We start from the raw sequence: 15,745 nt of genomic DNA, 5'->3' as shown, positions 1-15,745 counted from the left end.
ACAACATCATCGAATATATTCAACTTTATAGTGAATTAAAATGTATATTGTAAACACTGATTGATTTAATAATCTGAAACATTTCCTAACGTGTCAACTCCATTATTTCTGTTTATATGGTATTCTATATTCTGTTTATATCTACTCCACTTGAATGACAGAACATTTATTCGGTTTGTTGTTTTTGTCAGTCTTTGAATTTGATTTATAGTTGCTGAAATCCCCAAATGATATACTATCAGTGTATTGATTACGACCGTATGTGTCGACCTGGATTTATGAGGAATTGTGTACCTTATCATAACTGTTTCAATATGATATACACATGGCATTTCCTGCAAGCCAGATATGCTCATATTGCGTTATTGCATGTTTAACAGGGTGTATGTGGGAATTATAAACCTATTAATCACGTCTCTGTAGTTTTGAATAGCTAAAACATGTATTAGCGCTATTGGACATGTTCACAAGCTCAGACAGTGGACCAAGCTGCAGAGACAAATCATGGGATTCTCAGAACTACTGAACTCCACTCTATTCATTGATACATATTGAAATGCTCTACTCTTCAAATGACCTTTGCAGAAAGCACCTGAATGAGGATAATGCTATTTGTGACTTTTCAATGACCAAGACCAGATTGCAATGCGTTGCATGCCTACCTGTAAATGGCAACGAATGGAAACTCAATTTCAAACCTTTGGTTTATTAACCATGAGCATGAAGAAAGTCACTCAGTCCTTACACCCATGTCCCTGCTGCTTTTAAACAGGAAACCTCTGTTTGTTTGGCATGAAGTTGAAGGTGTTAAAATGTAACATGTATGCCAATGCTATTCTATGAATTATTGATTAATTATTGATATACTGTATATATATATAAATTCAGATTTCCAACTTTTCATCAAGTCTAAAGGCTAATAACTTTATAATAGGTCTTTTTTTTACTGTATCTTGAATACTGTTATATAACCACATATATAATGCTTCTGTTGTTGAAATTCTACAACTCGTTTTTTGAGAAGTCCCGCTTTCCATGTGGGACTTAAGAGGCATGTATTGTATGGCCATCAGTCCGTGTGCATCTCTTTCCCTGAAAGGCATGTAGCGGTTGTGACAGGAATGCAAAGTAGAGAGGCCCAGGTTCCTGAGTGCTACCTGTGACCTGGCTGTGATATGTCTGGTTAATCATCAACCCAGGGGATGTGGCTCAATGCAAATGCACAATGTCCGGGACATGGAGTGCTCTGGTCAACTACCCAGGAAAATGAAGTGCTCTGGTCAACTACCGAGGAAAATTAAGTGCTCTGGTCAACTACCCAGGAAAATGAAGTGCTCTGGTCAACTACCCAGGAAAATGAAGTGCTCTGGTCAACTACCCAGGAAAATGAAGTGCTCTGGTCAACTACCCAGGAAAATGAAGTGCTCTGGTCAACTACCCAGGAAAATGAAGTGCTCTGGTCAACTACCCAGGAAAATGAAGTGCTCTGGTCAACTTCAGCAGTAGCTACATGTATGTCATATCATGGCTCAGTATTGATTAGCAATTAGAATGTGTTTAACCCATTCATCATTGGAACGTAAAGACCTCTAGGGAAATTAAAGCTTCTAGGGAAATCGCTATTCTCTTGCATTAGAAGATGTCTGGATTATTGATCTGTATTGCACTGGAAAGACAGAGGGTTTGAATGACTTTTACCTGCTTTGTATGAGAACATGGCACAATCTGGGGTAGATGCTTCGACGCTACTAGGGCTTTTACGTTATTAGGTTATTAGATTGTGCTTTAGCAAGGCATTTTCAAGCTCAAAGGACAGAGCATGACATTTTCAGGCACTTTGAAATACTTCAGATTGTTAATTAAAAAAAGGCTTTTGTATGTCATGATGGAAGAGGTTTCACAGACACATACTGTGTAATACCAACACAGCTCTTTTTAGGCTACCGGTATCTAAACATTTCCTATTAGGCTGTTGTTTACTATGAGACAACAGAAGCTTTTAACATTGCTTCCATATGACCACATCTCTTCAATCACTGTCTCTCTCATACTTGTCTCGACCAGAAAGTACTATACTCTATGTTATTTTAGATAGAATCCCATTATGTTTATAGCTTAGGAATCATATTGATTGCAATCTTGTGGACAGTCAGGACCACTTTAATCATTTCTAATTTTTTATTTTCCTCAGAGATCTGCAGCTGGTCTCAATAAGGATGACATTGTCCAACAATCAGACCTGGAGGTAACGCAAGGACGTCAGTCCCCCCTTCTCTCTGCATCTGAGAGTGGAGATGGTCCACTGGGCCACACAGTGGTTGACATGTGTCTGGCTCCAGACTGTCTTGACCTCCACATTGGACACCTGCCCCTCCACAACCCCTAGCCCTGTCAACTTCTCTGTGGTCTACACCATGCCCTTCTTCCAAACAAAGAGCCCCATCCAAAACATAGTGACCAACTCAATGTACCAGGAAGTGTATGTGGCATCTCAGAATGTGATCGAGGCTGTGAACATGAGTTTGGAGAAGGTGTGGGAGCTTCCTACAGGCCCAGTGGGCGGCCCTGAGTGTAAGATTTGTGATTTGTGTGACGTTGACAAGGATCCCAACTTCCTAGAGAACACTGACAATGAGGTATTATTGTTGGATACATTCTTTATGTATTTATACTCTTGTGGGAGTTCTCAATATGGTGTATGCCATTTCCACCAACTTAAGACAGATGGACAACCACCCAATAAGAATTCATCTAAGTGTTTATTCAGAAAAGAATCTAACTCTGCTGCCTATTGCCCTGACTGCCTTGCCAGCCCGCTGGGCACCAAAGTCACCATGGTGGAGGAGGGACAGACTGTATACTTTTTTGTGGCTTCCACTGTAAATGATAGCATGACACAGAGATATGACAGGAAGTCCATATCAGTGCGCCGGCCATTGGCGTCAGAAGACGGTTTTTACAATGACGTGCGGGGACTGACCGTTCTGCCTAGCCTGCGCAGGACCTACAACATTGAGTATGTCTACAGCTTCTTCACCCAGGAGTTTGTCTACTTCCTGTCCGTCCAGAGAGAGAGCCCTGACCAAGAGTTCTCCCCGTTTCAGACGCGGCTGGGCCGCCTGCCGAGGAATGAGTGGGAGATGAGGAGGTACCGGGAGGTGGTTCTGGAGTGCCGGTTTGAACCCAAACGGAGGAGAAGGAACACGGTAAGCGGGAGTGAGGCCTTTAAGGATGTGGTGTACAACATGGTGCAGGCCGCCCACTTTGGGAAGGCAGGCAGTGAGCTGGCGGAAGAACTTGGAGCAGAGGAAGAGGATGACATCCTGTATGGAGTGTTCGCTGTCACAGATGACAATAGGGTCACAGAGCACGACTCAGCCCTCTGTGCCTTTCCAATGGACAATGTGAACAAGGCCATCGATGACGGGGTGGATGACTGCTGTAAGTCTGGCCCGGAGCAGCTGTCCCGGGGACTTTGCCACTTCCAGGCCTGCGAGAGCTGTCCTCATGAGGTGAGCCCACCAACTCAACACTCACTCACACAGGTTGATCCAGAGAGGTGTTGGTAAATTGTGTTATATACATTATGCGTACACAGTCTGTTCAGGTTGTCTTCACAATGCATAGATAGCATGAGAGTTATTCCCTCACTTCACTGTAATATTTGTGACAGACTGGGTAAACGTTAGTTAGTTTGGCTACTTAATAGGGGTGAAACGATTCACAAAACTCATGGTTCGGTACGATACTGTACTGTGGTGTCACGGTTCGGTACGGTTTCGATACATCCACAAAATAAATGCCAGAGAAATATGTAATTTGTATTTAGATTTTCCATGTATTATAATAGTAAACATGGGTAGCTTGAATTCTCAGGAGGATATGGAAACAAAGGGACAACAAAAATCAGCAGTGCCTGCCTTAAAACAGGAAGTAATATAGTCATTTAAAACAGAACTTCAACAAGTGTTTAGTCCAGCAGCATATACCAAAATTAAGTCACATAGCAGTGCTTTAAACAAAATAGGACCACTTGAGACTGGTTACTTGAAAAAATAAATAATAATAATAATCAGATTTTCTAGTTTTTATTTCAGAGGATTAGTCTATCCACATTATCTGTAGTGAGCACAGATCGGCTTACTGTGACAATGTCAGCCGCCGTGGAGAATACCCTCTCGCTAGGGACAGAGGTCCCAGGCACAGCCAGGTAGTGCCTTGCTAACATGGTAACATGAGGGTATATTAACTCTTTGGTCTTCCAACATGTAAGTGGATCAGCATCCAGAGGAATAAGGTCCACTTCCCTGTATGAGGTCACCTCCTCCTCTACGACCTTGACCTTTGACTTGGTTCCCTGCTCCTGGGTCGTGAGCAACTCCCCAAAATGCTCAGCCATGGCAGACTTATTTTCTGGAGGAGAACCCCTGTCGCCTGTCGTCTCTGGAGAGGGGTTGGCTCCTGTGGTATCTGTGGCTTTACCCGGCAGAATTAAATTAGATTAAAATCTCTGAAGTGGCTTTAAAAATATGATTTGTTTTTAGAAATATATATATCAGACGCTATTATGACAATTACAATTATTGCTTTATAATGAATAGTTAAATCACTAATTAATAAAATAAGCGTCACATTAACAAAATAATTACAATACCTGTTGTATGTTGGTCACAATCTCTGCTGTGAGTTCATTGTAGACTCTCAGACGAGCAGCAGCATCCAGGTGCAGCAGGGACTTGAACCGGGGGTCCAAAGCGGTGCTCTTGTGTCAGAAGTCTTGGACACCATGGTCAGCATACTAGGCTCCAGGTTAACTCTGATAGCAGTCTTGACATCCCTTACTACGGGTTCATCTTTATCAGATGCCATCATTGATTTCAGGATCATTGTTTTCATAGGCAGGACCATGGAAACTGATGGAATGCACTGTTTTGAGAGGTTTGCACGCTTTGATTACTTCCTCTGCTTGTCTTATGTCATTTTCAGACAAAGTCATAATATCTTTGACATTGTTCCTCACAGCTTGATCAGTCAGTGTAGAATACACCGCAACTTTCTGCTCAAGGTATCTCTCAAACATGTCATGGCTTGAATTCCATCTAGTAGGGACATCTTGGATTAGTTTGTGGTCCTGTTTTGTCTTGAAAACATGTGCAGCAGTTGTGGTTTTATGAAAGAAGGATACCACCTTCCTGATCTTTGCTAAGAGGCGAGAGATTGGATTCACTGCCATTGCTTTTTGAGATGCTAGATGAATAACGTGAGCAAAGCATCCTGTCTGTGGCCTTAATCCAGGTAGCGCAACTGCATTTACAATATTTCTAGTGTTATCAGTGGTCACAGGAATCATTACATTATCCCCCTCCAACTTCCACACTGCGACTACTTCCCTTAGCTCTTCCCCCAAGTTTACACTGGTGTGACTACTCTTAAGGGGACGTGTTTGAAGGATATGGCTTTTTATCTCCCACTCTGCCGTAATGAAATGAGCCGTTACAGGAAGGTACTTCTAGATGTCCAACTGTCTGTGGTTAGAGCAACAGACCACGTTTCTGACAACTCGCTCTCAAGTTGTTATATTTTTTGTTGTTGTGTAAGGCAGGTATTAGTGTACGGGAAGGAGTAGTGAAGTGCGGCTCGACCACTTTAAACATTTTTCTGAACCCCGCATTCTCTACCACAGAGAAGGGTCTCATATCTGCCGCTATGAATTTGCGGAGGGAGTCGAAAAGAGAACACACAGAAGAAGGCTGTTGTATAAAACATCTGTCTCCGGATGACATCTTCAAACTAAGGGCAACCATAGCATCCATGACAGAGAGGGAGAAGCGTTCATCCATGTATACGGGTAAAAAAAAAAGCTATATTATCAGATATTATATGTTTCTAATTTAGTCAGAAAGTAGTTTTCATTGCAAGTTAAAGCATACTGTTAGCTGTATGATCTGTGTACTAATATTATTCATATTTCAGAGCCATTTGCATTTCTAGTTATAGCCTAATGTTAGCTAGCTAGCTGGCTCACATTGAACCTAGCTAGTTGGTTAGCTTTAGCTACCAGTAGATTCATACAGGGTTGTCACGCCTTGGTCATTGTATTTTGTGTTTTCGTTATAATTTTGGTTAGGCCAGGGTGTGACATGGGTTTATGTTGTTATATTTCGTATTGGGGTTTTTGTATTATTGGGATTGCGGCTGAGTAGGGGTGTTGTATGGGCTTGGCTGCCTGAGGCGGTTCTCAATCAGAGTCAGGTGATTCTCGTTGTCTCTGATTGGGAACCGTATTTAGGTAGCCTGGTTTCGCTTTGTATTTCGTGGGTGATTGTTACTGTCTCTGTGTAGTTTCACCAGATAGGCTGTAATTAGGTTTCACGTTCCGTTTGTTGTTTTGTATTTTGTATCGTTATTTCATGTGTCACTTTTTCTATTAAAGTCATGAGTAACCACTACGCTGCATTTCGGTCCGACTCTCTTTCGACAAACGAAGAACGACGTTACAGAATCACCCACCACACACGGACCGAGTGGCGTGGAGGATGAATTATTCGGAGAATGGACATGGGAAGACGTGTTGGATGGTAAAGGTTGTTACACTTGGGAGGAGATACTGGCCGGAAGAGATCGCCTCCCATGGGAACAGGTGGAGGCACTAAGGAGAGCAGAGGCAGCCGGAGATAGGAGCCGACGATACGAGGGAACACGGTTGGCAAGGAAGCCCGAAAAGCAGCCCCAAAAAATTATTGGGGGGGGGGGGCTTAAAGAGAGTATGGCTATGCCAGGTAGGAGACCTGCGCAAACTCCCTGTGCTTACCGGGGGGCTAGAGAGACCGGGGGGGCACCGTGTTATGCTATGGAGCGCACAGTGTTTCCAGTGCGGGTGCATAGCCCGGTGCGGCACATATCAGCCCTTCGTATTGGCCGGGCTAGAGGGGGAATCGAGCCAGGTAAGGTTGGGCAGGCTCGGTGCTCAAGAGCTCCAGTGCGCCTGCACGGTCCGGTCTATCCAGAGCCAACTCTCCTTGTTTATCGTGAGGAGCCAAGGAGGAGACCAGAACCAGAGCCGGTGTTAGAGGTGAGCGAAGCAGAGACTGTGAAGGAGTTAATGGGGAAAGTGGAGGAGAGAGTAATGAGGGAGTTGCTAGCATGGAGCTATAGGTACGATATTCGTCCGACGGAGCGTGTCGGGGATTTAATGGCACCTGGGTCAGCGCTCCATACTCGTCCTGAGGTGCGTGTTAGTCGGCTGGTGAAAAATGTGCCAGCCTCACGCACCAGGCCTCCTGTGAACCTACCTAGCCTTGCACGTCTTGTGCCAGTCCTGCTCTCAGGCTCTCCAGTACACCTTCACGGTCCAGTCTTCCTGTGCCACCTTCACACACCAGTCCTCCGGTAAGCAGCTCCCCGCACCAGGCTTCCTGTGCGTGTCGTCAATCCTGTAGCACCAGTTCCAGCACCACGCACCAGGCCTTCTGTGCGCCTCGCCTGTTCAGCACAGCCAGAGCCTTCCTTCCCTCCTGCGCTGTCGGAGTCTCCCGCCTGTTCAGCGCTATCAGAGCCTTCCTTCCCTCCTGCGCTGTCGGAGTCTCCCGCCTGTTCAGCGCTATCAGAGCCTTCCTCCTCTACAGCGCTGCCGGAGCCTCCTGCCTGTTCGGAGCAGCCTGAGCTGCCAGTCTGCAGGGAGCTGTCAGTCTGCAAGGTGCTGTCAGTCTGCATTAAGCAACCAGAGCTGTCAGTCTTCATGAAGCAGCCAGAGCTGTCAGTCTGCAAGGAGCTGCCAGTCTGCAAGGTGCTGCCAGCCTGCATGGAGCAGTCAGAGCTGTCAGCCTGCACGGAGCAGTCAGAGCTGTCAGTCTGTATGAAGCAGCCAGAGCTGTCAGTCTGCATAAAGCAGCCAGAACTGCCAGTCTGCAAGGAGCTGCTAGTCTGCAAGGAGCTGCCAGTCTGCAAGGTGCTGCCAGCCTGCATGGAGCAGTCAGAGCTGTCAGCCTGCATGGAGCAGTCAGAGCTGTCAGCCTGCATGGAGCAGTCAGAGCTGTCAGCCTGCTTGGAGCAGTCAGAGCCATCAGTCTGTATGAAGCAGCCAGAGCTGTCAGTCTGCATGAAGCAGCCAGAGCTGCCAGTCTGCAAGGAGCTGCTAGTCTGCAAGGAGCTGCCAGTCTGCAAGGTGCTGCCAGCCTGCATGGAGCAGTCAGAGCTGTCAGCCTGCATGGAGCAGTCAGAGCTGTCAGCCTGCATGGAGCAGTCAGAGCTGTCAGCCTGCATGGAGCAGTCAGAGCCATCAGTCTGTATGAAGCAGCCAGAGCTGTCAGTCTGCATGAAGCAGCCAGAGCTGCCAGTCTGCAAGGAGCTGCTAGTCTGCAAGGAGCTGCCAGTCTGCAAGGTGCTGCCAGCCTGCATGGAGCAGTCAGAGCTGTCAGTCTGCAAAGAGCTGTCAGTCTGCATGAAGCAGCCAGAGCTGCCAGTCTGCAAGGAGCTGCTAGTCTGCAAGGAGCTGCCAGTCTGCAAGGTGCTGCCAGCCTGCATGGAGCAGTCAGAGCTGTCAGTCTGCAAAGAGCTGTCAGTCTGCAAAGAGTTGCCAGTCTGCAAGGAGCTGTCAGCCTGCATGGAGCTGCCAGAGCTGTCAGTCTGCAAGGAGCTGTCAGTCTGCATAGAGCAGCTAGATCCGCCAGTCAGCCATGATCTTCTAGATCTGCCAGTCAACCAGTCTCTTCCAGGTTTGCCAGTAACCAGTCTCTTCCAGATCTGCCTGTCAACCAGTCTCTTCCAGATCTGCCAGTCAACCAGTCTCTTCCAGATCTGCCAGTCAACCAGTCTCTTCCAGATCTGCCAGTCAACCAGTCTCTTCCAGATCTGCCAGTCAACCAGTCTCTTCCAGATCTGCCAGTCAACCAGTCTCTTCCAGATCTGCCAGTAAACCAGAATCTTCCAGATCCGCCAGCCAGCCAGGATCTACCGGAGCCTACTACCTGCCTGAGCTTCATCTCAGTACTGGGCTTCCTCTCAGTACTGGGCTTCCCCTCAGTTCCGGGCTTCCCCTCAGTTCCAGGCTGCCCCTCAGTTCCGGGCTGCCCCTCAGTTCCGGGCTGCCCCTCAGTCCCGAGCTGCCCCTCAGTCCCGAGATGCCCCTCAGTCACGAGCTGTTCCTCAGTTCTGTGGGGTTCTGGGTGAGGACTATTAGGCCATGGTCGGCGGCGAAGGTGGATTATCCCAGGACGCGAAGGGGAGGAACTATGACTTTAATGGAGTGGGGTCCACGTCCCGAGCCGGAACCGCCACCATGGACAGACGCCCACCCGGACCCTCCCTATGGTTTTGAGGTGCGTCCGGGAGTCCGCACCTCAGGGGGGGGGGGGTTCTGTCACGCCTTGGTCATTGTATTTTGTGTTTTCGTTATAATTTTGGTCAGGCCAGGGTGTGACATGGGTTTATGTTGTTATATTTCGTATTGGGGTTTTTGTATTATTGGGATTGCGGCTGAGTAGGGGTGTTGTATGGGCTTGGCTGCCTGAGGCGGTTCTCAATCAGAGTCAGGTGATTCTCGTTGTCTCTGATTGGGAACCGTATTTAGGTAGTCTGGTTTCGCTTCGTATTTCGTGGGTAATTGTTCCTGCCTCTGTGTAGTTTCACCAGATAGGCTGTAATTAGGTTTCACGTTCCGTTTGTTGTTTTGTATTTGGTATCGTTATTTCATTTGTCACTTTTTCTATTAAAGTCATGAGTAACCACTACGCTGCATTTCGGTCCGACTCTCTTTCCACAAACGAAGAACGCCGTTAGAAGGGTAGTAATGTTATGAGTTGGGATTATGGTTCATTGTTAAACTAGCTACATGTCTAAACAAAAGACTCCACTATGCTACTAACCATTTCACTGTCCCGTTTACACCTTCTGTGTCCTGTGCATTTAACAAATAAACATTGATTGTATTTGATATAGTGTGTGTTTACCATAGAAGGTCATGTGAAGAACAACATGACCTGCATCAAAGTCAAATTAGGATATAACGTTAGGTCAATGAGACAGTGTCCAAGTTCTAAAATTCTCCAGTAGGATGCCCTGCTTTTATTTAGTCAGTCAACACCCTTTAAAAGTTCACTACATAAGACCGAATCTAGACGGTCGGTCACATATGGTAGGCTTACCACATAGATCGGCTTTCCTAAAATACTTTTGAACGTTCTTTTTTGGTGCAGTCCGGACCGGCCTTGATTTCCACATCCACGGACGTGTTGTTCAGATTTTGTCCGTCTGGACCAGCCTTGATTTGGCCCAAACATAAATGTTTATAAACAGAGTATTTTCAGCTTTAATTGAGAACCAAAAATGAACCTGATTTCAACATCCGGAAAATACGTATTTTCAATGTCCGAAAAATAGGTATTTTCAACTTTCATTGAATCTGATCTCAATGCCCAGGAAATACATATTTTCAATGTAGGGAAAATACGTATTTTCAACTTTCATTCTGAACTGAAAATGAACCTGATTTCAACGTCTGGAAAACACATATTTTCACATTCATTCAGAACCTAAAGTGAACCCAACTTTGATATCTGGAAAATATGTATTTTAGATATCTTTTCAACGTCATTTTGGTTACTGGGACTATTCTAGTAGGGGCTGCAATTTATTTGTCTTGACTAGGACGGACCGGCCCTGAGCCTAGATGCGTTACGTACATGTCTGGCTGGACTGGTAAAATGGAGACTTGGATGTCTGTGGAGTCAGCGAGAGTGGGTGATCCAGTGATAAAATTTAAAAAACAACTGTACAAAAATGTGAGCTATTTTCCAACCAGGAAGAAGTGGACTCTCCAGAGGAGTAATGGAACATCCTGTACTACACTTTCGGCAGAAAAACAGATTATTTCAATGACTCTCATTCCTGTGTATCAGTGGAGGCTGCTCAGAGGAGGAATGGGAGGACCAGGCTCCTCAGGGAATTTCATAAAAATTAAACTAGTGAAACATTAAAAACTACGTCCTTTTTATATATCCTAAATATACTCATGTCACCAAATAATTGATTAAAACACACTGTTTTGCAATGATGGTATACCGTAGCCTCAATAGCACTCTGTAGGGTAACACCATGGTGTAGCCAGAGGACAGCTAGTTTCCATCCTCCTCTGTGTACACTGACTTCAATACAAAACCTAGGAGACTCGTGGTTCTCTCCCCCTTCCATAAACTTACACGTAGTGATAACAACTTCCGGAGGACGTCATCAAACCTATCAGAGCTCTTGCCCACCCATGAAAGGATCAGATAATTAATATAGTACAGAAAACATAAGCTACAGCCAGCTAGCACTGCAGTGCATAACATGTGGTGAGCAGTTGACTCAAAGAGAGAGAAAGACAATAGTTGAACAGTTTTGAACAAATTAATTTCTTAAAAAATTAAGGAGAAGCAAGAGAGAGAGAGAGAGAGAGAGCTGTATTTTGTATATGAACTTTCTTAGCTAGCATATGCAGCTAGCTTGTTTAGCTTACTCAAACACCTGGCTCAAACAGAGAGGGATGCTATGCTACCTAGCTGGCTATGGCTATCCAACACTGGAATTATTCCAAGTCAAGTTAAGCTTAACTTTAATGGATTGTCACTGGGGCCCGCCGATGTATTGTAACTGCTAAATTGCTTGCAAACTGTACACTGTACTGTATGATTGTAGCGGCTTTTCTAACGCATTAGTTCTAGTAGCTATGTTAGCTAATATGGTGACAACGATGTAGGCTGTGTGTAGGGGTTAGAGGTTATTATATGAAGGTTTGGCTTGGAAAGTTTTTTTTGCCATGTCACAGACAGCTGATGTGTTGTGCACTGAAGTCCACAAGCGACGGGAATAGGTGAGAGGAGGAGAGCGTGTAGATGTGAGAAGGAATTATCCCAATGATAAAAGGAATCATGCTATTTGTATGTGGCTGCTATGAAAGTGAACTGTGTTTGCGTGTGATCAGGGGTGTATTCTCTCTGCCAATTCTGTTGGAAAAATAGTTTCTTAAACGGAAGCAAACCGAATGAAACGGGGATAAACATACGTGAATTTGTCCAATAGAAACTCTTGTTTGCAACGGTTGGACTAATGATTACATCCTAGATCAGCTAGATGCAGGCAGGATTGTACAAGGCAGTATTGAATGTGTCAATGTCTGTCCCCTTGATTACTCAAATTTCTCTCAAACTGTGCACCTACACTGAAAACTTTAATTCATAGGCTCGTTTGTCACAATCTCATGATGGGTATCGGCAATATTTGAGTAGCATGTAGTAGCCTAAACTTATCAATGTTACATTGAACTGGGTGAATGGAGTTTGAATGACAGTCATCCAGTATGCTGTAATAGAAATATGGCCATGCTCCCAAAAAATAATCGTCCTCCCTCATCTTAAATGACACCGACTGCCACTGTAGGCTAGGTATAGTAAGAGCCAATGGAATTTCTTGTGGGTGGTAAGTAAAGGATGATGTTTTCTCTTACAGTAAGTGCATGGACATGACAAGGCTGTTAAACAAAAGCAGGCATGTCAGAGTTTAATGGTCTGTATTTAGTCACGCAATAGGTTGTCTCAACCTGCTAAATTTGGTTGACACAGGAGCAGAGGAGGGTTGAAAGGAAGGAGTTATTTTGATTCCGACAGCAATCACTAATCACAACAACAAAAAATCCTTTATCTCTATTTTCATGTGCAAACAGCAATCTAGGCACAGAGAAATCCATTGACGTCATAATGCAATTGCTCCACAAAATGTTTCTGTATTGCCCAGTCTAAAGCAGAGACTTTATAGTGTGTTCAAGTTATTTGTCTTCTCTGCCTTGGGTAGTCGATCCACTATGCACACATCCTCTATATCTCACATGATCCAGATGACATATCCATAAAAAGAAAACTGTGATTTAGGCACAATCAAAATTCTTTAGTTGCCAGTTTACATGTATATTTAGCAGTAAGCCAAACAGTGTCTTTGAAATCTAATTAGGCTGTTATCCTTTTGATCAGGTTCAGGATAGACAAGGCCATGACACAGTTGTAACATGATTCCTGTAGCAACCAATAGCATTCACTGGCTCTTGACTCCTCTAGAGAGCAATCCATTTGTTTGGAAGCTTTTTTTGTGGGATGGAAAACTGCTTCATGGAAAAAGGACACAACAGGTTGCCAACAAAAGAAAACAGCCAACACAAGATAGCAACACAAATAGCTGAAAAAGAACATGATTTTGGACAGAGGCCAACGTATTTGGGAGTTAGTTAGCTTTTAAACTTGTTTCCGGATATGCGTCTTTGAATAAATCTCTCATGGAACGGTGCCTTTGGCAATGTTTTATTGTCAGTCAAATGAATTGTATGCCTCATTTATCTGGGAATGAACATGTTTTAATACTGTGAAATTGAACTGCGTGTCTGCCATAACGACCATTTGCATTTTTGACTGTTCTTTTAAAATGTTATATTTACTCAGCAAATAGCTGAAAACATGCCAGTGAGTGTTACTACTATGAGATCACATTTGACTCCCCAAATATTCCCCGACCTCTACAGACCTCTGGCTCTGAAATTCTTCAGGGGGGCTAATTTGAATCAACAGCAGATTTGGAGGGATTTTTACATCCGTACCCCAGTACGACCAACGTAACCACAGTTTCACAGTACTTGGCTGTTTCATTGTGTTTTCACAATTCAGGACAGGAGTGGCCTGCCAGCTGGAATTGACAGGAATCTGAAATCCGGGTCCCTCACTCTCCAACATTATCTCACAGCTGCTACCAATAACCCTGCATCTCACAAGAACAACTACACCTCCCATGAGTGTCATTGTCTATATAATTATTATATAATTTGAAGCCTATTTATGTGTACTTTTACTGGTTCCTGGCATTGAGTGCTTATTGTTGTCTGGTCTTTGCCACACTGTCTACCTCCAGCATGCTCAGATGTTATGAAACCATGGAAACAAATCCTCCATCGCCAACCTTTTTCAAGGACAGTATTGTGGGAGAAAACATATACATACAGAGTGTCATAAAAATACACTGATAAGGCATATTCCATTTTGGCATCTGTATCAGTAGTACAAATTCTGATTCCCAAATAGCACCAACAGTTCTGTTGAACCTGAACTAATAACCACATACTGTTCCTTGGTTATATCCTTGTTCTTCTAGTTTTTGTGCATATTCATGACAATGACTGTTGGAACTTGAGATCTGAGACAATTGATTATGGTTTTTTTTAACATGTTATTTGTACCTCTTTAGATGGAGTTTCTTTGCACCAAGTCAGTATGATAAATATAATATAGTAGCGAGAGCCATTGTGGTTCATTCAGGAAAGTTTCTGGTCCCATGAGGAAGGTGGGCAAAATCAGTCAATAAAGTTGCACAGTCTATAGCTGATATAATACTATCAGAGCTGTGGAGGAACTCATTGGTCAGTGTGTTCTCAAAGTGTTCCCTTCTAAAGCATGACACAAGCTGGGGTGCATTTGCTTTAAAACCTTTTCTTCGTTTTTCACTTGGCATCAGGTAAGCTGCTCACCCAGTTCCTTGTTCCGAGAACATCTGTTCACGAAACAACAGCAGTAGGCTTTAGTGCCTCAAGGCCTGATGTCAAGTACCAGATATAATACCCTACATTTACTATTGCACTTTAACAGGTTGTAGATAGAGAGCTTTTGTAATATTTCTTTTTTTCCAAAATGTGAACACATTGTACATGGATCAAGATAACACTAAATTACCAAAAGCTGAAAACGTATTATCTAAGTATTGTGTAAGTAGTTTTGAATATGTTATTTGAATAGCACAAGTAGATTTAATAACACATGCCCCTATGAGTCCTTGGTTTGCAGCCCAGAATTATTCTGATTAATCTTGACCAGAAAAAACTCTGGGATCTAGGTCCCAATTATTTTCCCGCTCTAGGCTCGTGACCAGAAAAAACTCCTGGCCCTACTCAGAACGTACATCTCCCTATTTACTATGCCCCATCTCCCTGTGACCAGAGCATGGAGAACAACGCCACCTGCAGGGACCACCCCACCATGGTGTCTAAGCCCTATTACAGAGTGGACCTCTTCAACAGGCAGATGAATGACATCCTGCTCACCTCCCTGCTTGTCACCACCATAGAGAACAAGACCGTGGCACACATTGGCACCTCCACTGGACGGCTCCTCCAGGTATGGAGGGGGACAGCTCACAACAGCTCCTGATCCAAGATGATCTAATCCAAGATGGAGTTAAATAAAAAATGTGAACATATTATAGTTCTGCTCTTCTTTGATAGATTATTAACGATCTGCTCTGTCTTTTTGGCAGCTTGTTTTGAGAAGATCAAGCCCTATTATCTTTGCCAATTACACCTTGGTAGAGAACCAGAGGGTCTCCCCAATTGCTGCTGTGTACTCGTCAGAATCTCTACTGTTTGTGGTTGGAGACAAGGTTTGGAAAAGCCAGTTCAAAATCAGTTACAGTTAGCAAAAACAGCAATCAAAGTGACTCTTTGATTGAATCAAAGTTAATCAAATCGCTCTCTTTGGCTGGCAGGTGATCCAGGTGCCTCAGAGGGGGCCAGGCTGCCAGCACTTCATGACCTGTGCCATGTGCCTGACAGCCCCTGAGTTTATGGTCTGTGGCTGGTGCTCTGGAGAGTGTTCCTGGGAGGAGGAGTGCAGTGGCCACTGGAGGAACGAGTCTTGCCCCCCTGGTATTTCCGGGGTGAGAAGAACTGGGGAGAGGAATG

General features: G+C 44.5%; 1 protein-coding gene across 2 annotated transcripts in view; it reads left to right on the top strand.

Annotated features, from left to right (window-relative positions):
- Positions 1 to 15,745, top strand: part of LOC118400088 (macrophage-stimulating protein receptor-like) — a 28,358-nt gene that overhangs the window by 339 nt on the left and 12,274 nt on the right. For both annotated transcript variants that reach the window (XM_052473306.1, XM_035796542.2), the window contains exons 2-5: positions 2,192 to 3,512; positions 15,006 to 15,182; positions 15,322 to 15,444; positions 15,550 to 15,720. In XM_052473306.1, the coding sequence (XP_052329266.1) occupies positions 2,295 to 3,512; positions 15,006 to 15,182; positions 15,322 to 15,444; positions 15,550 to 15,720 (1,689 nt within the window). In that variant the 5' untranslated portion in view covers positions 2,192 to 2,294. The remainder of the gene's footprint in view (positions 1 to 2,191; positions 3,513 to 15,005; positions 15,183 to 15,321; positions 15,445 to 15,549; positions 15,721 to 15,745) is intronic.

The sequence above is a fragment of the Oncorhynchus keta genome, chromosome 21, assembly GCF_023373465.1.
Source record: "Oncorhynchus keta strain PuntledgeMale-10-30-2019 chromosome 21, Oket_V2, whole genome shotgun sequence".
In the NCBI taxonomy this organism is placed as follows: domain Eukaryota; kingdom Metazoa; phylum Chordata; class Actinopteri; order Salmoniformes; family Salmonidae; genus Oncorhynchus; species Oncorhynchus keta.
Note: the sequence above shows the minus strand (reverse complement) of the source record. Positions and strands in the feature narration are given on the sequence as shown.